The following is a 27,557-nucleotide window of genomic DNA, read 5'->3' as shown; positions in this document are numbered from 1 at the left end:
AAATGTTTTATAATTATAGACCAAAGAAGATGGCCGGGCCATCCTCATTTCAACACAGCTGTGAGCCATCAAAGCTTTTTAAAGTATTACATTTTGAAGATGCGAATATAAGAAGAATTGGAAGCTAGAATCTATTAGAAATGTATTTCTAATCTAGAATCATTTTGATGCCTTTTTGGTTATAGCCACTCTACTGGGTATAAAGTGGCATCTCATTGTGATTTTGATTTGAATTTACAAAGTAGCTATGATGTTGAACATCTTATGTGCTTTTTACTATGCATATCTTTGGAGAAATGTCTGTTCAGATCCTTTGCCTCTTTTTAACTGGATTTCAGTAGTTGATTTTCAATATTGCTTATTCTTCTAGAAGCTTACTACTGAAGGTTAAATTTTTCCAAAATATACAGTCTGTTGTGGAGAAAAATTTTAAATGCAAATCTGTCATTTGCATCGACTTCTTTTACTGATGAAAATCTTGATAATGGGGTTTGAGAGCGGTGCCTGAGTGGCTCAAGTGTTTGCCTTTAGCTTGGGTCGTACGTACTCTTGGGTCATGGTCTCGGGGTCCTGGAATTGAGCCCGACATCCGGCTCCCAGCTTGGCAGGGAGGCTACTTCTCCCTTTCCCTCTGACCCTCCTCCCAACTTGTGCTCTCTCTGTCTCAAATAAATAAAACTTTGAAAAATAAGTAAATAAATAGCTTGAGATGAAGATTGAAGTCAAAATAGTTAAATACCTAGAAAAGCTTGGTTTCTTGGTCTTACTGATCCACTATTTATTTTAGTTATCTTTGTTTAACACTATGGTCTTAGTATTATTTGGAATCATTTTCTTAACACGGAAGAGAAATCAGTACATATTTGGGCCTTGCTTTTTATGTTTTCATCTTTTGTATTAATTTCCCTATTTCATGGCTATACTCCTCAACCACATTTTATGATGAACCATGTTTTTAGGCTATGGCACTATGGTGTTGCTTGCCAACTTACATTGCTAGGAAAGGGTTTGGACCCCCATTGAGGGAGTTTCTTGTGGCAAAGTGAACAAAGCAGCAACAAGAACCACTCCATTTTGGGCAAGCACAGAAGGTCCCTGCAGAATTGTAAGTAGTTGGCATAGAAGCTTGCAGCTTGTTCTTTCATACCCCACCAACCTTACTTTCTCCTACCCTTTTCTCCATTCTCCTCAATGGGTTGTGAAGAGTAGCTCGTTGAAAAGCCTAACTGTGTTTTAATATGTGTATCAAGCACTGAAGTTGACCATACAGCTCTCCATCCTTACTTAGGTAGTTAATACATCCCAGTTACACAAGATTTGAAGAATGGAAGCTGGAGGCCAGCGTCACAAGACTTTCTTGCTCTTTTATTGTAGGTGACTTACTGACCTGGCTTTGGGCTTTTGTGAATAATCTCAGAGTTGAATCAGGTTATCTGATTTTAAAAACCATGATTAGGGGCAGCCCCGGTGGTGCAGCGGTTTAGCCCCGCCTGCAGCCCGGGGTGTGATCCTGGAGACCCGGAATCGAGTCCCATGTCGGGCTCCTTGCGTGGAGCCTGCTTCTCCCTCTGCCTGTGTCTCTGCCTCTCTGTGTCTCTCATGAATAAATAAATAAAATCTTTAAAAAAAAAAAAAAAAAAAAACATGATTAGGGTTTAGGTTTCTGCTCACTCCCAGCTATTCATACCCAGTTGCTTCTTGCCACTTCCTTAAACATATAATATTTATTGAACTTTTCAATAGGTGTTTAGGAACACCTATTGAAATATATGTGTACAAATATAGGAGATTCCTTGTGTGTGAAATAAAAGATGTTATCTTCTGTTTTTAGTTATGGAATGGCTTAAATCCAGGCTTATTCTTGACTTTTCTAATGAACACTTTCTTATTTTTTTATAGATATTGAAAGATATAGTAAAAGATATATGAAGGTGTACAAAGAGGAGTGGATACCAGGTAATTATAAAACTGAAAATATTGGGCAGCCCAGGTAGCTCAGCGGTTCAGTGCCGCCTTCAGCCCAGGGCATGATCTCGAAGACCTGGGATCAAGTCCCATGTCAGGCTCCCTCCATGGAGCCTGCTTCTCCCCCTGCCTGTGTCTCTGCCTCTCTCTCTCTCTCTCTCTCTGATGAATAAATAAATAAAATCTTTAAAAAAAAAACCCTGAAAATATTAAAATAATTTTTAAAGTTTATCTCCTTACTCCATATATTTTAGGGAAATTTTTCTATTTTCACCATAGGAATTTTTGCTATAGGAAAGTAGGCTGGTTCTTTTCCTATAATTAATTAGTAATGCATATCCTTTGAAAACTAGGATGAAAAGATTTTTATATTTTAACAAGGAAGAGTTGAAGTGTTTTTGAAGTTTTAGAATACTCTTCTATAAAACAGGACTTGCTAAACCCGTTTGAGCTTTCCATTTCCACTTACTGCAATCATAATTTTAATCTACAGTACCAGTAATACTTCTGTGTTTGTGGGGGGTGTTATAGCTTTTGAGGAGAAAACAAGTCTAGTTAAAGGATATTTTAAGCCAAGCTCATCGATCTTCCTTTCTTTTAAGCAGACATAGACTATTTTTATTTATTAAGATGCCTTTTCAATAAAACCATATCTAAGAGATTTTTTTTCAACATTCACAAATTTCCCTTAGACACAGGCAAGATGCAAGAGGTCAGAGAGATTTCATCCAGCTCTTTCCTTTTGCAGATTAAAAAAAAAAAAACTCCATAGGAATGGAGTGATTTATCAAGATGACTTGAACAGTAGTACTAGAACCCAGGTCTTCTCATTTTAACTCACTTCCCTTTGACTTCTCTGTCTTTGGTGTTTTGTGAAAACTGCATTTACGTAAGAACATAAATGGCATTTACAGCATTATTGCTTGCATGGGTTATAGTGGTCCTTTCAGTGTGGATCATTGAAAAGCTTGAGTTTCCCTTGAACACTCTCCAATCTCCTATTTCAGTTCTTTCATAGCTGCCACATCATAAATATTAATCTCCTGAAGGATTCTCTTTACATACGTTTTCATGATTATCTATGTCACTTATAAAAGCAGAAATAGGGCAGCCCGGGTGGCTCTTCGGTTTAGTGCCTGCCTTCAGCCTGGGGCGTGATCCTGGAGTCCAGGGATTGAGTCCCGTGTTGGGCTCCCTGCATGGAGCCTGCTTCTCCCTCTGCCTGGGTCTCTGCCTCTCTCTGTGTATGTCTGATGAATAAATAAATAAAATCTTTAAAATAAATAAATAAATAAAAATAAAAGCAGAAATATATTCAAAGCCAAATTTACTAGTTCAGGCTAAATAGCTTGAGATAGAAATGTTTTCTACAGAATAAAGTGAGTCTTTATTAGCAGGCAGTGTTTTTGTTTTTGTTTTTTTTTTTAGATTATTTATTTATTTATTCATGAGAGACACAGAGAGAGAGGCAGAGAGACACAGGCAGAGGGAGAAGCAGACTCCATGCAGGGAACCCAATGTGAGACTTGATCCTGGCACTCCGGGATCATGCCCTGGACAGAAGGCAGATGCTCAACCACTGAGCCACCTAGGCATCCCCAGGCGCTGTTTGTTTGTTTATCTATCTATCGATCTATTTTTATTTTTTTTTCCAGGCAGTGTTTTTTAATCCATTTTCGTATTGCTTCTTTTTTCTGATTAATTCTGTGCTTAAAAAGGAAAAGAAAGTGAGGTGTCTGGGGGCTCAGTCAGTTGAGTATCCTACTCTTGGTTTTGGCTCAGGTCATGATCTCAGGGGTAGGACTGAGCCTCGCATTGGGCTCTGCATTTTAAGGGGAATCCCTCTCCCTCTGCCCTTACCCCCACTTGTACGTGTGCTCTCTCGCTCTCTCTCTCTAAAATGAATAAGTAAATATTTTTTAAAAATTGAAAGAAAATGACAAATTAGAGGCATTATTTAGCTAATTCAGGAAAAAAAAATATAGTTTTATTTAAGAGGGAGAGTATAGGAGGAGGAGTAGAAGGAGAGGGGGAGAAGAAATCTCAGGCAGACTCCTCATGGGGCTCAGTCTCAGAAGCTGAAGACAGGAGTCTGAGGTTCAAGTGACAGAGCCACGCAGGTGCCCCCAGGCAAAATTATTTATTAGAGAGAATTTACTTTTCCATAGCTACTTATATTTTTAGTTATAAAGTTTTTGCATAATTTTTAGAATTATTTAATTTTGCATGTGTTGGGATTGTGGTCATATATTTTAACTTGCCTTATTATGTAAGAAATACATATCAACTATAGAAAACAAACAAAATACAGCATAGTCAAATAATAAATACTGCATAGGAAAAGCAGCTGCAATCCCAACACCCACTAAGAATTATTGTGATATTTGTTCCCAACCTGGAGGTTTCTCTACACAAATATTAGATATATAAAAATATTTACATGTTACACCTGGGTGGCTCAGCAGTTGAGCATCTGCCTTTGGCTCAGGGCGTGATTCCAAGGTCTGGGGATCGAGTCCTGCATCAGGATCCCCTCGAGGAGCCTGCTTCTACCTCTGCCTGTGTCTCTGTCTCTCTGTGTGTGTCTCTTATGAATAAATAAATAAAACCTTTAAAAATATATATATATTTATATGGATTATTTTTCTTGTTATGAAAATTTCTGTATTTAAAATTGACTAGATAGGGGTGCCTGGGTAGTTCAGTTGGTTAAGCATCTGCCTTAGGCTCAGGTCATGGTCTCAGGTTCCTGGGATCAAGCCCCACGTTAGGCTCCCTGCTCTGCTCCCTCTACTCATGTATGCTCTCTTTCTCTCCCTCTCAAATAAATAAATAAAATCTTAAAAAATAAATTAAATAAATTAAATAAATACTATGTAGCTGTTAAAAGAATGTTATAAAAATTTTATAGCACCATTTCAAAGTTATTGTTTTTAGGTTTATTTATTTTTTTTAATCTCTGCATTCAGCAGGGGGCTTGAACTCACAACCCCAGGATTAGAGTCACATGCTCTACTGCTGAGCCAGCCAGATGCCCCCCAATTTTTTTTAATGAACTCTTTCTTCTTCATAGGAGAAAATACATCACTATTATCTTTTGATTCCCAGGCTCAGTACAGTCAGATATTAAGAAATTTTATTTTCATTGCAGAAGCAACTATCATGTCCTTTAAATTTTTTTCAAAGATTTGTCTTTTTACTTGAGAGAGGGGTGGATAGAGGCAGAGGGAGAGAGAATCTTAAGCCCTGGGGCTTAATCTCACAACCTCAGATCATGATCCGAGCCAAAACCAAGAGTCCGATGCTTAACCTACTGTGCCATTGGGCACCCCTGTTATGTCCCTTATTATTTTTAAAATATTTTATTTATTTATTTATTTGAGGGAGAGAGGGGCAGAGAGAGAGCTCGAGCAAAGGAAGGAGCAGAGGGATAGGGACAAGCCGACTCCCTGCTGAGCGGGGAGCCCAACTCAGGGCTCTATCCCAGGACCCTGACATCTTGTCCTAAGTCTAAGTCAAATTTGCTTAACTTACTGAGCCACACAGGTGCCCCCTGTCATGTTCTTTAGTCATGTTGAGTGCCACTAACCCCTAGAAGAAATTACAATTTTTTTTCTTTTGTACGTGCAGATTGGAGAAGACTCCCAAGAGAAATGATGCCAAGGAAGAAGTGCAAAAAAGGTACATTGACTAATGTAATAATCTAGGTTAAAAAAGGTTATTTATTGCTCGAATTCTAATTATGGAATTATCAATCTGAAGTTAGACTCAGTGTTCTGAATGCTTTTTCTTAAGATACGTTTGGGATTTAGTTATTTCATTAAATCTTTTTGTTGTTGATTTTTGTTTTGTTTTTGTTTGATTGTTTTTCCTTTCTTTAATTATGGAATTTTGATGTGTTAAGAAAGATTTTTCAAATATGCAGACATTTTTTCAATTTGAAATTTTGCACATTTGAAATTCTTTTAGTGGTTTTACTGTCCATATTTTAAGGTTTTTTTAAAAAAAGATTTTATTTATTCATCTGATAAAGAGAGAGAGCCAAAGAATGACAGGGAATGGCAAAAAGGGAGCGAGAAGCAGGCTCCCTGCTGAGCAGGGAGCTGGATGTGGTGCTGGATCCCAGGCTCCTAGGATCATGTCCTGAGCTGAAGGCAGACATTCAGCCAACTAAGCCACCCAGGCACCCCTATATTTTAAGTTTTTAACTAAAACATTCATAACTGGTAAAATTTGAGAACTGGTAGATTAGAACTTTATGTTGTACATAAAATACCAAAGTGAAAGTTTCCAGCGTGTTGTTCTTTCATAATTCCACTGAGTAAAAAATTGTTGAGCAACTACTATTGCCAGACACTGTGCTAAAAGGAATAAAACAGTAAGCCAAGTGGGAATAATCCTTGCCCTAATGGGGCTTACCGTTCAATGGAGTAAAAATATTGACCAAAAACACAATGTCCTCATTGGGAGGTCAGGGGAGTTTTTTTGAGGAAATGGAATTGAAGTCCAGATTGAATGATGAGTAGGACTTGGGCAGGATGTGGTTGGTGGGAGAATGTTGGAGAAAGACCAGGTTTGTGAGGGGTAAGTCATGAGCAGTTTAAAGGTAATCTTTAAGGTTCCTTTGAAATATACAAATAGAAGTGTTGAGCATGTTGTTGGATACAGGGTGGGTGGGCCTCAAAATGGAGATGGTAGTGATCAGCATAGATACTATAATTCAAACTATGAGGAAGGAAGGATGAGATTATCTGGGGTAAAATTAGAGAATTAGAAGAAATGAGGGCCCAAGCCTAAACTTGGAGGAGTGCAAAAATCTAGTAGGCTCATAGAGGAGATTCAATCAGCAAAGAAAAGAGATGGAAAGAAAGAGGAGAGGAAAAGGAGAACCCAAGAGAGTGGAGTTGCAGAAGCAAAAATATGCAAGAAGTAGAGACTATTTTAGGTCACGTGAGTGGCTCAGTTGGTTAAGTGTCTGCCTTCAGCTCAGGTCATGATCCCAGGGTCCTGGGATCCGGCCCCAAATAGGGTTTCCCTACTCAGTGGGAAGTCTGCTTCTCCCCCTGCTTGTGCTCTCTCTGTCAAATAAATAAATAAAATATTTACATTTAAAAAAAGAAGTAAAGTCTGTTTCAAAAGGTGATCAACAGTGTTAAAGGAGGTTACGCAAAATTGCTGTGAGGTCAAGTAAAATAAAGATTGGAAAATGTAAACTAATTTTGACATGTTAATCATTGTTGACCTTGTGAGAGCTTTTTATTTTTATTTTTTTAAGATTCTATCTATTTATTTAGAGCATGCAAGTGGGGTTGGGGGAGAGGGATTCGTAAGGGTAGAATCCAGTTTGGAAGGGGTTAAACCGTAAATGGGAATTTAGGAAAAGGGGACAGCAAGCATAAATGAGTGTTTGGGGAATTTGGATATAAAGAATAAAGAGAGAAAAAGGAAAGTAGCCAGAGAGGTTAATAGCAATGGGATTAGAAACTAAGAGAAGAAATTCCCTCCCTTTTACCCCTCTCTGGTATTTTGTGTTATGCTTTTTAATATACTTCATTTTCCAGAGCAGTTTTAGATTCATAGAACACTGGATGGATAAGTACGGATTTTCCATATACTCCCTGCCCCCACACATGCATAGCCTCCCCCACTGTTAACATCCCCCATCAGAGTGGTGCGTTTGTTGCAATCAGTGATCCTACCTTGACGTACTACATATGGTCTTACACAGAGACCATAGTTTACTTTGGGTTCACTCTTGGTATTATACATTTTGTGGGTTTTGGCAAATGTGTAATAACATGTGGCCACTGTTTGAGTATCATACAGGGTACTTTCACTGCTTTAAACATTCTCTGCGTGGGCAGCCCAGGTGGCTCAGCGGTTTACCACCGCCTTCGGCCCAGGGCCTGATCCTGGAGACCCAGGGTCAGGTCCCATGTTGGGCTCCCTGCGTGGAGCCTGCTTCTCCCTCTCCCTCTGCCTGTGTCTCTGTCTCTGTTTCTCATGAATAAATAAATAAAATCTTTAAAAAATAAAAATTCTCTCTGCTCTGCCTTTTCATCCCTTCCTCCTCCTTACCCTTAGCAACCACTGATCTTTTTTACGGTCTCCATAGTTTTGCCTTTTCCAAAATGTCATACAGTTAGAAACATACAGTATGTGCCTTTTCTGATTGGCTTCTTTTAGTTAGTAATATTCATCTAAGTTTCTTCCATGACTTCATGGCAGACAGCTCATTTTTTTTTGTTAGTGGTAAATAATTCCATTGTCTGGCTGTGCCACAGTTTTATTTATCCATTTACCTACTGAAGGACATCATGATTGCTTCTAAGATTTGGCAATTATGGATAAAGTTACTATATAAACATCTATTGTTGTGTGGACATAAGTTTTCAACTTCTTTGGGTAAGTACCAAGGAGGATGATTGCTGGACTGCATGGTAAGGATATGTTTAGTTTTGTAAGAAACCACCAAATTATCTTTCAGAGGCCCTCTGCCATTTTGCATCCCCCCTGGCAACCAGTGAGAGTTCTTGTTTTTATACATCCTGGCCAGAATTTGTTATTGTCATTGTTCTGGATTTTGGCCATTCTGAAAGGTGTGTAGTAGTAGCTCACTACTGTTTTAATTTGCGTTTCCCTGGTGACATGTGATGTGAAGCATCTTTGTGTACACCTACTTGCCATTTGTGTATCTTGTTTGGCAAGATATCTGTTACGGTCTTTGGCCCATTTTTAATGTTTGTGTGTGTGTGTGTGTGTGTGTGTGTGTACGAGCTTAGTGTTGAGTTTTAGGAATTCTTTGTAAATTTTGGATAACAGTCTATAGGAATAAACCCCTCTGGCTGCGAGTTTCTCCTTTTACTCTGATACTACTACCATATTCACAATATTTCTGACACCAGATGTGTGGAATTTTTTTCCCCGCACCAAGCAGTTCTCTGCAACACCAGTTGTGTCTTAAAATTTAATTCAGTTTCAGCAGCAACTGGAATTAATGCAGACCCCACAAGTTAAGGGTTCAGCCCCATAAGACTACTTCCCACTTCAGATGCCAATTTCAAGTAGTAGGTTCCCCACATTACCCGCAACTTCTGTCTGACTTGGATACAGATCAGAATTTCTATGACCCTCCTTCTCCCACTTGGATTTCATTTGCTAGAACAGCTCACAGAACTCAGGGAAACATTTCGGTTTACCAGTTTATTTAATGAAGGATATGATAAAGGATATAGATAAATGTCAGATGAAGAGATAGGGCAAAGTCTAGAAGGGTTCCCCGTGCAGGAACTTGTGTCTCTGTGGAGCTTAGGTGCACCACCTTCCCAGTATGTAGATGTGTTTACCAGCCTGGAGACTTCAAATCCCCATACTTTGGAGATTTTTATAGAGGCTTCATCATATAGATTTGATCACTCATTAACTCAATCTCCTGTCCCTCTCCCCTTGCCCAGGGAATGTGGAATGGAGCTGAAAATTACAGTCTATTAATCATGTTTTTTTCTGTCTTTTGACCAGCCTCCATCCTGAAGCTATTCAGGGGCCCACCAAGAGTTCCATTCTTAGATCAAAAGGCACTCCTATCACCCAGTAAATTCCAAGGGATTAGGAACTCTGGCAGGAACCAATTTCAAAGACTAAGTATTAAAACAAAACATGCTCCTAGTGTTCTTATCACTTTGGAAATTGTAAGAGTTTTAGGAGTTCTGTGCCAGGAACCAGAAACAGAGACCAATATATATTTTTTCTATTATTTCACAGAATCCTTTATCAGATCTGTCTTTTGCAAATATTTTCTCCCAGTCTGTGGCTTGTTTTCTCATTTTCCTGACATTATCTTTAATAGGGTGGAATTTTTAAATTTTAATGAAGTCTAGCTTATCAGTTATTTCTTTCATAGACTGTGGCTTGCTTTGGCAGTGTATCTAAGAAGTCATCACCAAACCCAAGGTCATCTAGATTTTCTCCTATGTTATCCTTTAAGAGTTTTATAGTTTTGTGTTTTGCATTTAGGTTGTGATCCATTTTGAGTTCATCTTTGTGAAGGATAAGGATGTACCTAGATTTATTTTATGCAACACCATTTGTTGAAAAAAGTGTCTTTTCTCCATTGTACTGCTTTTGCTTCTCTTTCTATTTTTATATGGGTCTATTTCTGAGCCCTTTATTCTGTTCCATTGACCTGTATTTATTCTTTCACCTTTACCACACAATCTTGATTACTGTAGCTAAAGTATGTTTTAAAGTCCAGTAATATCAGTCCTCCAATTTTGTTCTTTCCTTCAATATTGTGTTGGCTATTCTGGATCTTTTGCCTTTCCATACAAACATTAGGAACAGTTTGTTGATATTGTAAAATGACTTACTAGGATTTTGATTGAGTTTGCTTTGAATCCATAGATGAGGTTGGGAAGAACAATCATCTTGATAATACTGAGTCTCACTCTCCATGAACATGCAGTAGGTGTCCATTTATTTAGTTCTTTGATTTCATTCTTCAGAGTTTTGTGGTTTTCTTCTAGACTGTATACACATTTTGTTAGATTTATATCTAAGTATTTAATTTTGAGGCATGCTAATGTAAATAGTATTAGATTTTTTATTTAGAATTCTGCTTGTTCATTGTTGGTATACAGGAAAGCTATTGACCATTGTATACTAACCTTGTAGCCTGCAACCCTTCTATAATTGGTTATTAGTTTTCAGAGTTTTGGCTCATTTTTTCAGATTTTCTGCATAGATGATCATGTCATCTGTGAATGAAGGCAGTTTTATTTCTTCCTTCTCAATCTGTTGAAAGCAGTGATATTAGGGAACTTTTTTACCTTGTTCCTAATCTTAGTGGGAAAGTATCAAACTTCTCTCCATTAAGTATGATGTAGCTAGGATTTTTTTGTAGCTTTTTTTTTTTTTTAAGATTTTACTTAATATATTCATGAGAGACACAGAGAGAGAGAGACAGAGGCAGAGGCAGAGGGACAAGCAGGCTGCCCATGGGGAGCCTGATGTGGGACTCAATCCCTGGACCCCGGAATCACTACTTGAGCCAAAGGCATATGCTCAACCACTGAGCCACCCAGGCATCCCTGTAGATGTTCTTTATCAGCTTTAGGAAATTCCCCTCTACTCCTTGTTTACTAAGAATTTTTTTCGTCATGAATGGGTGTTTGATTTTGTCAAATGCTTTTACTGAATCTGTTGATAGGATCATGTGATTTTTTTTTCCTTTAGCCTGTTAATGTGGTGGATTATGTTAATTGATTTTGGAAGGTTGAACCAGCCTTACATACCTATGGTAAATCCTACTTAGTTGTGACATATTATTCTTTCCATACATTGTGGGATTGGATTTGGAAATATTTTATTGAAGATTTTCACTTATATTTTCATGAGAGGTACTAGTTTTCTATTTTGTTTCTTGTAATATTTGTCTGGTTTGGTATTAGGGTAATGTTGGCCTCATAGAATGAGTTAGGAAATGTTGCTTCATCTTGTGTCTTTTGAAAGAGAGGCCCCTCCCTTATTTAACAGCTTGAGTTACATTTTACATATAATAAAATGCATATATCTGAAATATATAATTTGCTAAGTTCTGACATATTTATTTAAAATGGAAATATTTTTATTTTGTTTCATCTCAGAACTACAATATATAAGAATATTTATTTATTATTTTTTTAAAAGATTTTATTTATTCATGACAGACACAGAGAGAGAGAGAGAGAGGCAGAGGCACAGGCAGAGGGAGAAGCAGGCTCCATGCAGGGAGCCCAATGTGGGACTCAATCCCAGGACACCAGGATCATGTCCTGGGCCAAAGGCAGGTGCTAAGCCACTAAGCCACCAGGGATCCCCTATATATAAGAGTATTTAGCTTGCTTGAGTATAAAATATTATATTAAAAAACCCCAAAATAAAAAAAAAAAAAAACCCCAAAATATTGTATGTCGAGATATAATAGTTTATCTCCTATCTTTTATACCTTTGGCTTTTATTGGGCAAATATGTTATTTTTACAAACATGCATTAATGATACTGGTCATGTCCTAGTGGATCACGAATTTGTAGCAGACCCTAAAGAGCCAAAAAGAATGTGTCTGATTTGGAAAAATAAATGTTTTAAAATACATCTCACTGACTGCTCATCCCTGGAACTTTATATACACATTGATAATTAGGAGAAAGTCCAATGTGTCAGAATTTCCATTTGTGAAAAAATAAAGCAACAACCACAAAACTTTGTTTCCATTCTGAGCTTTTTTTTTTGTACATTGTGTAATTTTTTGTGTTTTATTCTCGATAAGCTTATACTTTCTCTTTTGTTAAAATGACCTCCACTTCCATGAAAGTAAACAGTACCCAAAGAGCCAAAGCTGAAAAAAAGTTTGTTTCTTGAAGAACCAGCTATTGGCTGGTATTGAAAGAAACCAAAAAATTTCAAATATATGCTTGTATCTGGCTGAGGTGGGAAAAAAATGCATGTTAATGTTTTGGGGTTAAAAGAGTCTTTTAACAAATTTTGGTAATTTTTTTTTTAAGATTTATTTATTTTAGAGAGAGCGAGAGACCACATGAGTTGGGAGAGGGGGAGGAGAAAGAGAGGGAGAGCATTTCAGCAGACACCCCACTGAACACAGAGCCCAACACTGGGCTCTATCTCACAACCCTGAAATGATGACCTGAGTCAAAACCAAGAATTGAACACTCAACCTGCTGAGCCACCCAGGTGTCCCAACAAATTTTGGTAATTTGACACTTCTCTCCCAGTTATAGGTAAAAGAATTCATGATTCTATAAAACCAGATTGATAAGTAGCAAAAAATGCTTAGTGGCTCTTTGGCAACTGACTTTCTTACTTAAGAGATAAGTAGGGTTTATTTTTATTTGTATTTTTTTTATTTTTAAGATTTATTTATTAGCGAGAGAGAGCAAGAGGGAGGGAGGGGCAAAGGAAGAAAAAGAATCCTGAAGTAGACTTCCCACTGAGTTTGGAGACAACACAGGGCTCAGTCCCAGGATCCTGAACTGAAATCTAGAGTCAGCGGCTCAACCTGCTGAGCTACCCAGGCACCCCTAGAGATCGGTAGTTTTTAATAAGTTTATTTATCCGACCATGTTCTGTAACAGCCATTTAACAGACTTATGTGTTGCGAAATTTAAATAATTCGACAAATGATTCTTAGAAAAAAAGACTTCATGATGTGAGTAAATTACATTCTTAGCTAATGTTTTCTGGCATCTGTATATGATACTACAGTTTATGTGCTACAGTTCAGATTAAATAGCCCTTACTCTCAAGGGGCACAGAGAAAGTTACCCATTATTAAATGTCACCTTTCTTTTGAGCAAAACTTCAAATACATGTATGTTTGGGGTTCTGAGCTTAGTGACTCCATGAGGGGCAATTTGTTATAACACAGTAAATTGTAATTCCGTCACTTATGGGCCATCCACCACAATCTAGAAATTTCTTCTCTATAGGTTAAATGTTAATCTTTAACAAAATTACATCTTTCTTAGCCATATTTTTCTCTGTTACCAAGTAATTTCTAGGTATTTAGTTTGATTTAGGGGAAGGACTATAATACTTTTTGATCACAGTGGGACAATTTTGTAGCTTATCCTAATGCCTTGGTAACTGACTGGCAGGATCTATATGTGAAATAACTCTCCATTCCATGCAGTTGTAGAATAGCTTCAAATGCATTATTTTTTTAATATGGCTTTAAAAATATCCCAGAGCCATTAAAACATTTTATTTATATTGCTTTGAGTTTTCAGATCCATGTAACAGGTGTGTTGAGTTTAACCATTTTAATCTTCATTCCAAAGATGAAGCTTATGTTCCATGAGTATAACTTCTTCGTCATTTCTTTAACCATTGACAAATGTGTATTTATTTGGCACTTGTTTTTTTTATTTTTCAAACCTGGTCCAATTGCCCTAGTTAAAGTATGCTGATCAGTGAACAGGAAGCCAGTACAAGATGATATATTTGTGAGAGTCTTTCGCTGGTCCCCTGGTGCTTCTACTGGACTTAAGTTTTTAGTATTTATGCCTTAATAACATTACTTGCCAGTACAAATTTTCAGTACTGGTAAAAAGATACCTGGTTACAGTGTTAGAAAACATTCTATGAAGTGATTATCGTTTACTTCTTATCATGGAAAACTGGTGAGGCATACTTGTTTGTTATTCTTTAAGAAAATCAGTTCAGTCTGCAAACTCTGTGACTACCCACTATGACATATCACTATGCTACACAGAATATAAAGAAGCAAAGAAATAATGATAGACAGCTGCTATTATAGAAATAACGTGTTAACAGTGGTTTTACTTCAGCAGGCCCCAAATCCGAAAAGGCGAAAGATACAGGCAAAGGCGCTTCGCTCACTAATACTGCAGATGTGTTGAAAAAAATCGAGGTAAGGTTTCCTTCTTGCTACACAAGCAAGCTGAAAAAGTGTCGTGCCTCCTTTCGCCTTTTTCAGTCTTTCCACCTTCTCTCACTTTTTAATAATACGTGGATTTGGCAGAGCCAAGCCCCGCACACAGGGCAACTGAACAGATTTGAACATTCTTAGCTGGGAGATGAAGAAGCCTCATCCTATCCTTCTTTTTTATTATTTTTTTAAAGGTTTTATTTATTTATTCATGAGAGACACAGAGAGAGAGAGAGAGAGAGAGAGAGAGAGAGAGAGAGAGGCAGAGACACAGGCAGAGGGAGAAGCAGGCTCCCTGCGGGGAGCCGGACGTGGGACTCGATCCTGGGTCTCCAGGATCACACCCTGAGCTGGAAGCAGACATTTAACTGCTGAGGCACCCAGGCGTCCCATGTATATGTACTTTTTTAAATGCTTTTTTTGTCTGTCTCATGGTAAGTGTAGAACATTCTATTGAGAAAAAAAGCACATCTTATGGAACTTACTTTTTACTTTCATTGCTGTCCATATTTCAAAAATAGAAAGGTAAAAAATCCTAAAGGTTAGTAAACTGAAAATTTACCCTCCCATCCCTGCCCATAACCATCCAGTTCCCCTCTTGACAATCAGTATTACCAATTCCTATTGATCTTTCAAAAATATTTTATGCATAACAATACCAGATCTTTCTTTTTCAATGACAAAAGCTAGCATATTACACTCTTCTGCATTTTTATCACTTATAATCAATTAGAGATGGTTCTAGTCTATATAGAGTTTGCTTCATTCTTTTTTTTTTTTCCTTTTTTAGCTACAGTATAAGAACAAACCCTAATTTATTTAACCAGTACCCTATTGGGCAGCCTGGGTGGCTCAGTGGTTTAGCACGCCTTCCGCCCAGGACCTGATTCTAGAGACCCGGGATCAAGTCCCACGTCAGGCTCCCTGCGTGGAGCCTGCTTCTCCCTCTGCCTGTGTCTCTGCCTCTCTCTCTGTCTCTCATGAATAAATAAGTAAAATATTTTAAAAAGTAAAAGTAACCGGTACCCTATTGATGGGCATAATGTTCCATCTAGTGTTCTGCTATTATAAACAGTGCCATAGTGAAATCATATTAAATATGACATTTTACATATGTAGATTTCTTGAAGTGGGTTTCTTGGGTCAGTTGTTATATGTATTGGATAATATGGAAAAATATTGACAGATCACTCTCCATGGAGGTTATGCCAATTTATTCCCACTCTCTATGCATATATTACCTTGCATTGATGGTGATGATGATGATAATGATAGCAACTAGTGCTTATTGAGAACTTATGTACCAGGCTCTTTGATGAAAGCTATTCCTATACATTATGTCCTGAGGACTCCATAACAACAAAGAGAGGTGTGTATTATTTTTCCTTATTTATAGATGAGGAGGTCAAGGCTTTAAAATTTTTACTTGCCTGGTCAAGTTGTTACAGCTATATAGTAACAGAAACTCTTATTTTTGTGCTTTTTTTGGCCAGTACTTGAGCTGGAGGTAACATGCCTGAAAATAATACCAGGAGGGTATTGAAGGGATAGTGATAACGGTCAGGTGTAACTGTGATGGAGTGATGATGCATGGGGTTGCAGAACTAGCCAACCTGTATTGATTGAACAGAGTCTTACTGTTTTTAAAGCTTCCCGGAAAGAAGTTGCTAAGATGACTTGTGCAATAAGGTAGATTGATCTGATGTGGTTTCTCATCAGAACAAATTGTGTTTCCCGATTTTCTACACTTGAACACCTTTTTCGTTTTGCACATTGTTAAAACTGGACTTTTAAATTTGGAAATCTAAATGAGTTAGCTTTATTTTCTCTCAGTTAAAGAGCAAAATTAGCTTCTCGCTGACTGTTATTGTTCGTTTCTTCAGCAAAAGTAGTTGCAAGTTTTATTGTAATAAAATGTCTGTGGGTGGAGAGGAAGGAACAGTCAAACCTCATGATTAATGTGTGAATAATCAGACAGTAAACTAATATTTGAGCTTTTATCTGCTTGACTTAGAAGAAGCTGTCTCTACAGGGTGGCTGCTTATTATTTAAACTGGAAGAATTGTTCCCTCTTTATAAATTAACTGTTTGCAAAGTGTTTCCATGATGTGTTAATCACATTGTTCTGTACGATAGTGCCAGTATATAGTTAAATCTCACAGAGGAGAAAATGGAGACTAATAAGTAGATAAGCCAAAACTAGTTGCTAAGTGCAAAAAGAAAAAAGTAATAAGACAATATGTGTGGCTCTGAGATCATTTTTTTTAATTGCATAAATCTGCTATGGTTAACTGATGTAAGTATTTTATGGGTTTGATTTGGGTCTTTGTGATACAAACAAAGTTGTTGTTTATTTAAAAATATTTGAGGTGACAGTAATGGAAATAAAGACTTCCTAGTTCTACAGAGCAGTGAATGATTTTTATATTTTGAAAACATATTCTGGGATCTCTGAGTGGTGCAGCGATTTAGCGCCTGCCTTTGGCCCAGGGCGCGATCCTGGAGACCCGGGATCGAATCCCACGTCGGGCTCCCGGTGCATGGAGCCTGCTTCTCCCTCTGCCTATTTCTCTGCCTTTCTCTCTCTGTGTGACTATCATAAATAAATTAAAAAATTTAAAAAAAAGAAAGCTAATTGTTTAAAAAAAACATATTCCATAACTAGTTAAATAAGTTTATTGTTAATTATGAAATAGTAGCTAATAAGATTTTTCAGATACATTATATACCTTGCACAGTGCATTTAAAGTGTATTTAATAAATACAGCACTATGATTCTCTTTTAACTACACAAAATTTGTGGGTTGTAGGCCCCTTTACTGCAATTTGATTAAAATAAAAAAGAAAAAAGTCCATATGTTAATATTGGTGTAGCATCATTCTGTGTGGGTATGTGTATGTATATTTTTATAGACACTTTAGAAGATCTATAAACACTATTTTGTTTACTTGCAATTTCCCAAAGGGATTATCAGTTAGAAAAACTGCACACAGTATATTGTAGTAATAACTCATATAAGGCAGCATGGGTCAGTATGAAGATAAATCATCTTATGTCTATATTACCTTGACTTTATTTGTTCTGCCTCAGTGGAGTGAAGTACGAAAGGTGAAACTTGAATTTTGGTTAGAAATTGAATCTATCTGATGTAGTGTTTTTATTGCCTTTGATTTCCTTAAATTCAAGCTTGAATGTAATTAAAGAGATTTTAAAAATAAATATTTAAGAGCCAATAAAGGAATCGCGAAGTTGTAGTCACTCCAGATACAAAATGTGTTTTCTCTCTATATGTAGTCTACAAAGCAAATATAATAGGATGGAGCATTTGCAGCTATATGAACTAACGTTCTGATTATTGTTTAAGAATAATCATATCTTAGCTAAAGTGATCCTGTGCTTTAATTATGAGTATTAATATATGAAATAATTATTGTATCCACCTCCTATAAAGCTTGTGGAATTCTCTCACTTGTGCAAATTAAGCATAGATCAATTTAGTGAATGGATAGTGACAGTAATGAAAACAGACCCTTTTTTATCAAAGGGAAAGAAATGTTGGTAGTCATAGAAATTTAAAGATGTAACTGTAAAGTTAAATTTGTGTGTTATGAGAAAGTAGCAGTGATTTCAACAGTGAGTAAGTGAAGCCATCAAGCAATCAAGGTTTCCTAACAACATCTCTCTTTTGCCTCCTGAGTTGCTAGGAAGTGCTAATGTTGACAGTGGTTTTATTTATTTATTTTTTTTTAAGATTTTATTTATTTTATTCGAGACAGAAAGAAAGTGAGCACACAGCTAGGGCTGGGAGCAGAGGGAGAGGAGAGGGAGAAGAGACTCCTGGCTGAGCAGGGAGCCTGTGGCGCTCTATCCCAGAACCCTGGGATCATGACCTGAGCCAAAGGTAGACGCTTAACCAACTGAGCCACTCAGGTGCCTGACAGTGTTTTTAATTGTTATTTGTTTTGTTTTTGGCAAGGATTGAAGTTTTAATCTCTTTCTCTTCAATCTGCCAGATATGTTAAGAAGTAAAAATTCCTGGAAATAAGTAAATAATGAAGGAGAACAGAGAGAAAGACGGATAATCTGCAAACAGGATAACCCACACCAAATGATTATGTATTAATTGTTTTAAATGATCTCTCTTTGGGGCACCTGGGTGGCTTAGTGGTTGAGCATCTGCCTTTGGCTCTCAGGTCGTGATCCCGGGGTCCAGGGATCAAGTCCCACATCGGGCTCCTTGTGGGAATCCTGCTTCTCCCTCTACCTGTGTCTCTGCCTCTCTCTCTCTCTCTCTGTATTTATCTCTCATGAATAAATAAATAAAATCTTTTTTTAAAAAAATTATCTCTCTTATAAACTAAAACATAGGAGCAGGAGCACCTGGCAGGCTCAGTTGGTAGAGCATGGGACTCTGGATATCAGGGTTGTGAGTTCAAGTCCCAGGATGGGCATAGAACTTACTAAATAAATAAATAAATAAATAAGTAAATAAGTAAATAAATAAATAAATAAATAAATAAATAAATAAATAAATATTTAAAATGTAGATATTTTTGAAATGTTACCGTTATATTTTCTTTCCTCCTTTCATACTGAAAAGATAACAAAGTAGCATTCTGAAAGTTTCTCTCTATAAACTAAATCAACTCAACATTTTAGAAGAAGGTAGGATAGAAACCATAAAAATAAGTCATTGTGCTTAGAGCCGATACCCAACAATACCTGAGACCTAATTATAAAGTAACACAATCAATGAAAATACTAGTATAATGACAGGACAGAGAGTTCCTCCTTTCTTGAGTGAACTCACAGTTTCCTAGGTAGTGGTCTGGAGGATTAGAATAAGGTTATAGGTAACTGTTTTCTTGAGGCTAAGCAGGGAGGTCAAAGTGTAGTGGTTTCCATTTAAATTAACGAAGTTCATTATATCAGGAATTGGAAAAGAGAGGTGATGGTGAAAAATCAGATGAAGAAAATGAAGAGAAAGAAGGAAGCAAAGAGAAAAGTAAAGAAGGTGATGAGGAGGAGGACGATGATGCTGCAGAACAAGAGGAATATGATGAAGAAGAGCAAGAAGAGGTAATGGTTTATTTGGGGTGGGTAACAAAGTTACAAAGTTTACGGATTATCTAATAAGGAATTGGATATATGCTATATAATTAAATTAACAAACCAAAACCAAGTCGATGGCAATGAAGGATATGTTATTATCCCTGGTATCAGTTCCTTAGTTGAAGAGAATTATTATAGCATTGAAATAATGGTACCAAACTGAATATAGGAGGTGAGAATAAGTTCATAGGCAACCCCAAGTGGAAGTCCATAATTGATAGTGGAAACAAATTGATAGATTAGTTTAACATTTATCTACATAAAAATTTAAATCTGCCATTACTGTAATTAAGGACTTAATCATTTAGGGTGTGAAGAGGAAATCCTTGGAATATCATCATGTTTCAAGCCCCAAAGTGCATATGGACCCTGCCAGAGAACATTTATGATCTAACCTCAAGTATTTGACTGAGTTAGGACTTAGTAGTTTGGATTTGGGATTTCTAACTTCTAGAAACATGCATGGTGCATTTCAAAATAAGCTAGAGCAAATAAGGATATTTTTGAGCAGGGTAACTTTGTTGGTCACAGCATCTTTGGGACTTAGTAGATACCTCATGCAGTAACCCTAGTTTCTTTCTCCTTTCTTCTCCATGGCAGTGAACTTTGTCTTCACTCCATTTTAGCCTCTCACAGGACAATGAATCTTTACCTGAAACTGCTATAACTATGAAATCATTATTATTCATTTACATTAAATGTGGTTTGTTTTAGAATTTACATTGGTGTAAAGGGAGAGGTACAGATCCATTTTTATCTATTTCCAAATGGCTAGCCAGCTGCTAACCTCATTTATTAAATAATTTGCTTTCTTCATTGATTTGAAATTCCCCTGTATCAGCTATTAATTTCCCACTTCTATTTAGATATATTTCTGGGACCTGATTTTTGAACTATCACTCTGCTGTTCCAATTAACAGAAGCTTCTGATTATTTGTTAATGTTTCTAGGGAGAATTTCCTGAGTATTCTTTATTCTTCCAGATCAGTTTTAAACATTTTAAAACTAAACATATCTTATTGTCTCCAACTTTCTTTCCAGATCATTCACTTTTTTATTCCTGCACTCTAATGTGATTGAGACTGCCAGACCTCTGATTCTCTATTTCCTCTTTACTAGTTCCCTGTCTTAATTTCCTTCCCTAAGGGGCCTAGACCCTTGCTAACCCTTAAGTGCTTCCTTGCCATTACTCTCATCCCTTGTCCTCTCAGCACATCCTTGAGAACAAGGTAACCTTTGATCAATTCCACTGTCTCCCCTCCAAACCACCTATTGAACTTTTCTGAGGAGTCACAGAAACTGATGCCACAAAAACAATACTCACTAGCCACTGTTGGCTGGCTCACATGCTGGTTTCTCTGTTTCTCTTATCAAGTCATTTGTCTACATCAGTTTAGATCATCCCTTTTCTTCATAATCCTTCTCCTTGACTGCCTTTCTTCGTAGATAATACCTTCATACAGAAAATGAAGCCATATAGGAGAAACTCCCCTAATTTCATGTCATCTGCCTTCAAACTAAATGTCTTTCTTCCTCCCCCTTCGTTTTCAGTGGAAGAAGTAGCCTTCATTTTATTTGGAGCTAATTGCCTGGCCTTTGGGGTATCTATAATCCTTATATCCCTTCCTTTTTTCAGATTTTCAGGGTTTTTACCTACTACTTACTGCTTCCATTCATGCATTAAAATATGTTCATCTTTCATTATACAGTATGTTGCCCACATTCTCTTCCAGGTGTCCTGGTATCTCCTGGAAAGCCGCTTAGCTGGCTTCACTTGCTCACTCCTCCCTACCCTCCTTCATTTAGTTCTTTTTAATGTGATTTCCATGTACATGCCATTGAAATTATTGCCACCAAGTTCACCAATAGACAAATTTTAGTCCTTATTTCACTTTTCTGTAACATTTAACACTGCTCACAACTTCATTATTAAAATATTATTTCCTTTATTTAAATTCAACAATTTAAGGCAATTATGGCATCAACTATATGCCAGGCATTGTGCTGCATGCCAAGACATAGGCAAACATTGTTCCTTTCCTTGCTTTTTGTGACACAACACTTCTTGTTTTTCTCCTATTTCTGGTACTTTTTCATGGTCTCTTTTGAGTTCTTCTCTTTCTAATCTTTAAATGTCAGTATTCTTCAGACTTCTTTGCTTGGATTTCCTTTTCTCTCTGCAATTTCCCTGACTGCATCCCTAGCCAAAATTTCAGTTGCCCTGTATATACACCTATTAGTCCTCATTTTTCTTCATTCACCGTGTAATAATTGTACACCAAGCGTGTGCTTGGAATTGTACTAGGCAAGGGGAATATCAAGATAGATACAGTTCTCTCATCAGGGATATGGGTGTAGTGAGGAGACATACCAGAAAGGAGACCCTTACAATACACTGAATAATGCTATAGTGTAATATAGTAGAGGATGCCATAGGGGTACGTAAGAGGGGCACAAAGCTCCGCTTTAGTGATATGAAAAAGATCTCTCACAGAAGACAGTCTGAAGACTTAATCAGATCAAGATGAGAAATGGATGGGAAGAGACTTGCAGATAGAGGAAAGAGCACGGAGAAATTTTGCAGGTGATGAGAGTGTAGCCTAACAGTGTGGACCAGGTAAGTCAATGTGGCTGGACTAGAGAGTCCAAGTGGGAGTATGCGGAGATGTGAAGCGGAAGGGACAAATACAGGATCTTAAATACCAGGCTGAGCAATAGGACTTTATCCTGCAGGCTATAAGGAGCCTTTGAAGGGTTTAAAGTAGTGGAGTGGTTTTATCAAATATTTGTATATTAGAAACCTCGGTTGCTTGGATTGGAAGGAGCCATGGTTAAATCATGCTTGAAAGCTTGTTGCTATGAACCAGTGATTCTCAACCAAGGTATATTTGGTAATATCTGGAAACATTTTTGGTTGTCCCAACTGGTCTTAGGGGTTGTGGCATGCTATTGTCTTTGAGTAGGTAGTGGCCTGTTTTCTAGACAAGACTGACTTTTGGAATGTCTGTTTATAAAGTCTGCTTGAGGTAAGCTGTGTTGAAATTAAGATCTTCCCTAACACTTAATAGCAAACCTCAGGATTCTAGTAATTTCAGAATTCCATGTTAGGCTTTAGCAGAGTACTAAGCACAGTTTATATAAATGTATTTCATTCAAAACAAACAAACAGGGATCCCTGGGTGGCGCAGCGGTTTGGTGCCTGCCTTTGGCCTAGGGCGCGATCCTGGAGACCCGGGATCGAATCCCACGTCGGGCTCCCGGTGCATGGAGCCTGCTTCTCCCTCTGCCTGTGTCTCTGCCTCTCTCTCTCTCTCTCTGTGACTATCACAAATAAATAAAAATTTAAAAAAAAAAAAAAAAAAAGCTTTAAAAAAACAAACAAACAAACAAACAAACAAACAAACAAAACCTTTCCACTTTAATAAAGGATATAGGTTTTGGGTATGAGGCTGGGTGAGAGATGGAGAGGGAAGCTCAGTTAAAGACTTTCTAGATTTAAAATCATCTTGGCCCTTTTTAGCAATTAATTAATGAAAAATTCATATTAACTAACTTACTGGACATATTGAGAATTTGATAAGCATTATTTTTGAAGAGTAAATGGAACAAATTATCTATGTAACACCTCTATGTAAAATGAGAGAAATGCAGACTTTTTCTTTCTTCGGTCTTTTGAATAATGTAATTAAAGAAAAAAGCAAGGGTTCAAATGAAAGCCAAGAACCATTTAAGCCATCAGTTTCAAGAAGTTCTCACTTTGTACCTGCATCAAGATTATTAACATCATGAAATTACCTAAGGTGAATGACTGAACATACTTGGAGGTGCTCACATCTGAAGCATAAGTTGTATATGCTTGATTTGGAATAGTGAGGTAACCTTCCAGTCTCATTTACAAGATGATCTCATTTGAACTCTCAGCCATGCCACCCCTCCTCTGTACACTAGCTCCAGGCTATAGCCAGGCTTCTAGATGTTACTGGATTTCTCGGCACCAAAGAAACCACGCCATCTTCCTAGAGATGCTATGGAAACTTACTGGATACAGAAACTTAGTGTTTAGGGAAGACAAAGTAATGAAATCTACATCTGAATAATATATCTTGCATTATTTATATAAATGTATATATTAAAAAATCCCACCATGCAGATACTAAAAAAAGCTGATATCCAGATGACCTTTTCAGAATAGTCTCTATTTCTTACTCTATCATAATTCCTGCTATAGAGAGCAGAGATGTAGAGATTAATTTTTTATGGCAGATTTCAACGATGAATAAAAATCTAGTGATAAGTAAGATAAAAAACCATAGACTTTATCACCCAGCTTTAACAATCAATTTATAGCCAGTCTTTCAACCACTCATTCATTCACCCAATCCACTCTCACTTCCATTCCCCATCCACCTTGGATTATTATAAAAAGCAAATCCTAGACGTTGTATCATTTCATCCATAAATATTTCAGTGTGTATTAAAAAATTAGGGCTCTTTAACAACATCACACTATCATTATTACACCTAAGATAATGAATTTTTGTCTGAAAAAAGGTCATTCCAATCAAAATCCAAATACAGCCCATACACCGCAGTTGGTTTTAAATTTCTAATCCACATCCAAAACGGATTTTTGAATTTTTGATAGAAAGCACAGAAAGATCAGGAAGGAATCATTTACATGGATAAGTCTTCCCCAATCTTAATAATTGTTCCCAGGTGCTTAGTTCCTCTTAACCTCAAGGAAACTGTGGGGCCCTCGATGGAATATGGCATTTTCTAGGTTTGTTTTGGTGTCTGGAAGCCTGTTTTTTGATAGGAAGCAAAAATCCCTGTACTCGAGTTCAGTTACATGGCCTAATTGAAAACCTCCTTTCTGGTGTAGTTTAATGAATGTTAACATAAATTGGCTGTTTCTTGAGCGTCTGTACATTTGTTTGGAGTGTTTAGTGGTTTAGCTAACTAAACCCCATGTGCCATCCTACTAAGGTGTAAGGAATTCCAGGTGTCTATTCTTCTAAAGTGTAACAGAAATTCCTGCATTTTCTCTTAACTAGTTGGTGCCTAAAAACAGTAGGAGGTGATGGCCTTGTGGCAAGCAGCACAGGTGGATGGGAGTGAAAACTAATGTGTTTTTTTTTAAGCACGAAATAGAGACTTTTTAAGGTCTGTTTTATTACCCAGACATGATATTGATAAACTTAAAGGGACCGCCTACCTTATATTTTTTAATAATTATCTTACTACTCATTCATTTTAATGTTTACTGAGGAATAATATATTTCACTTAGGAAAATGACTACATTAATTCATACTTTGAAGATGGAGATGATTTTGGTGCAGACAGTGACGACAACATGGATGAAGCAACCTACTAAGCTATGAAATTTCTCCAAAAATATCTGATACCACTTCTGAACATTTGGACAGCCTTGTTTTCTATTTCTGATATTTTTGTTCTTGTTTTGTTGGACAAATATTTGCTGTCAAAATACTCAGAACCACTTAGAGTTTACATGCTGGTTATCTTACCCATTAGTCTCTGATACTGTCCCATTCCTTTTCAACACCTCTGTGTCATCTTATGTATTCAGATGGATTTTTTTGGTATCATTTTGATTTCAATGTGCCTAGAGTTTTTGCATCTTTTAATCTGTGTATTCACATTTGGACAAATTATTCTTGTTGAACTCGATCTGTTGTAAAACTGTTACTAGTCATCATAGTGGATTTCTGTCATCTGAAAGTTGACTTCATACTGCACAGAGAGCACTTTAAAAACAAAGAAACTTGAAGCTAATTTTCTTTTACTTTTGCATGGTACATTCTGTGCTGCATTAGGACTACATAAACCTGAGCTCTTAACAACTGCACATTTTATGAGAGTGGAAGTTTTGTGATCAAAAACAGATACACACAGGAAAATGCTGATCTGAACGGTATGGGTTTCCCAGCTCACATCTCAGCCCTTACAAAAACCTGGGATGAATATTAACAAATACTTGAATTTGGAGCCAACTCAGTACCATATATTAATTAATCATCCCACTATAAGTTTGATATCTTTGAATAGTTGGGCTTATGAAAAATTAAGATATCTTATTTTGTATTTTACCAAAGTGTAGAAAAAGTGCTAGTCATATAAATCTCACTGCAGAATGCACGTTTGAAATCTGTGAGGTGTAGTTGCTGTTAATAATTTCACAGGACTCCTAGTTATCCAGCCGATTTATATAACAATGCAAAATGCAACTCAGGTCATTTTAAAATTAAGATTAATTTTTCTTGTTTCAATTAAAAACTGGCTCCCTTGCCTTTTTATGTTTTGGCAGGGAAAATACCTAAGACCCCCAGCCTCCAAAGACACACAATTGCCAAAGATTTTCAGTGGAATTTGTATTATATATTTTTAAATGATTTATTAGTATTACTTTCCAAAAAGAATAAAGAAAATAATTTTTCCCCTTTAGGAAGATACTACCCGTCACCCTCTAATCTTGAGAATCAAAGCCGTAGATTCTATTTCTACCTTTACTATTAGACTCAACCTTGAAAATGAGCTTGGTTAAGTTTTCTGTGCCTTAGTTTCCCCACCTGTAAACTATTTCCTATAAAAATTGCTTACACACTAAACAAAATTTACCATGTGTATTCATTGATACCTTAACAGAAATGATCGCTTAATTTGGTTCTTGCCCTCTAAAAAAGATGTGGCCTTGTAAGCAACTGAAAACAAACTTTTGGAAAACTAACATGTTTTCCTCACAAAATATATTATAACCTGATTTTCCCATCTTATATTCTGGAGGGGAGGACTGAAGAAAATTTATATTGTCTTGGACCATTTTATAACATGACTTTCTCAGGAAAAACATCACTTTGAATTTTAATACCTCCTCAGATAATTCAAGGTGGGTGTGAAGACCATTGTTAGTTCAGTGCTATATCAATCATATGTGCGTTACTTGTTGAAGTAAGCTTCTGGGGAATTTTAAATATTTTAAATGGAAAACATAAATAGTCCATGTTAAAACAGCAATCTGCTGGACTTACAGTAGAAACTCAAATCAAGTTTCTAGTTGTGATGGGCAAATTACATCACTTAGGATTGTAAAGTAAGACATTGATGTTTTAGTCTCTTACCTCTTTAGTCTAATACCATTTAATTTATACAAACCTGATTTCAACGGTTCTGTTGACTTGCTTTAATATAAATCTGCAGATAACCCTGTGAATTGGTCAAATGCACTAAAGATCTAGGTATTTTTATTCCGAGCTCTCAATTTTGCCTCCAGTGTTAGTCCAGCAGATGGTAAGACAACCCATTTGGGCAAGGACTTGCTCCCAGGAGGCCCCAGCCATCTGCCTTAAGTGCAGGGTCTTCCCTCTTTGGAAGATCTTTTTTATAAGTTTAAAGTAGACTAAACGGTGAAGACAGGGAGTATTTAAAGGTTGCTTTACCAGTATGAATCTTGTCTTTCTGGCTTAAAATCTCAGAGACTGTGAAGTTAGTTATTCCACAAGAAGGTAAACTTTAATGCAGAGATAGCCTCCTGTATATAAAAAAGTACTTGTTGGTGAAGTGTCTTTAAAATTGCTATATTAAAAAAATAAAATAAAATTGCTATATTAACAGGCAAAATTGTTTTGTTGCTTATTTTTCTGTTTACACATTAAATTCTTACAAAACAAAGTTGTGTCCTTTTGTTTTATACAAACATTATTTTGAACCTCCTTAAATATGCTTGAGAAAAGTAATTTTACCTAATAACTATTTATTGAGCAAGTAAGTATGACAGTTACTAAATATTCTTGAATAAACCACCCACAAAAGAAAACTCTAGGTGATTAAAGTCGTGTTTACAAATAAAGAGATTTGGCAGACAGTATATTAGTGTGATCATTAGTGTCACAGACTTACAGGGGATACAAGAGAATGCAAAGAAATTTAGAGGATCTTGTTAACCTTTCCATTCCTATCACATTCAAATGTAGTGTCAATGGCTTTGCCTTAATATGCTCAAAGCCTCTGGAGTTAG

General features: G+C 36.7%; 1 protein-coding gene across 5 annotated transcripts in view; it reads left to right on the top strand.

The window, feature by feature from the left end:
• The window catches only part of POLR3G (RNA polymerase III subunit G), a 107,059-nt gene extending 79,899 nt beyond the window's left edge, over positions 1-27,160 (top strand). For 4 of the 5 annotated variants that reach the window (XM_041751350.1, XM_041751348.1, XM_041751347.1 and 1 more), the window contains exons 4-8: positions 1,900-1,956; positions 5,596-5,646; positions 14,308-14,390; positions 19,342-19,488; positions 24,810-27,160. In XM_041751350.1, the coding sequence (XP_041607284.1) occupies positions 1,900-1,956; positions 5,596-5,646; positions 14,308-14,390; positions 19,342-19,488; positions 24,810-24,896 (425 nt within the window). In that variant the 3' untranslated portion in view covers positions 24,897-27,160. The remainder of the gene's footprint in view (positions 1-1,899; positions 1,957-5,595; positions 5,647-14,307; positions 14,391-19,341; positions 19,489-24,809) is intronic. The other variant, XM_041751351.1, reaches the window with a different exon arrangement.
• The last annotated feature ends 397 nt before the right edge of the window (positions 27,161-27,557 follow it).

The sequence above is a fragment of the Vulpes lagopus genome, chromosome 4 (genome assembly GCF_018345385.1).
Source record: "Vulpes lagopus strain Blue_001 chromosome 4, ASM1834538v1, whole genome shotgun sequence".
Taxonomy (NCBI): Eukaryota; Metazoa; Chordata; class Mammalia; order Carnivora; family Canidae; genus Vulpes; species Vulpes lagopus.
Note: the sequence above shows the minus strand (reverse complement) of the source record. Positions and strands in the feature narration are given on the sequence as shown.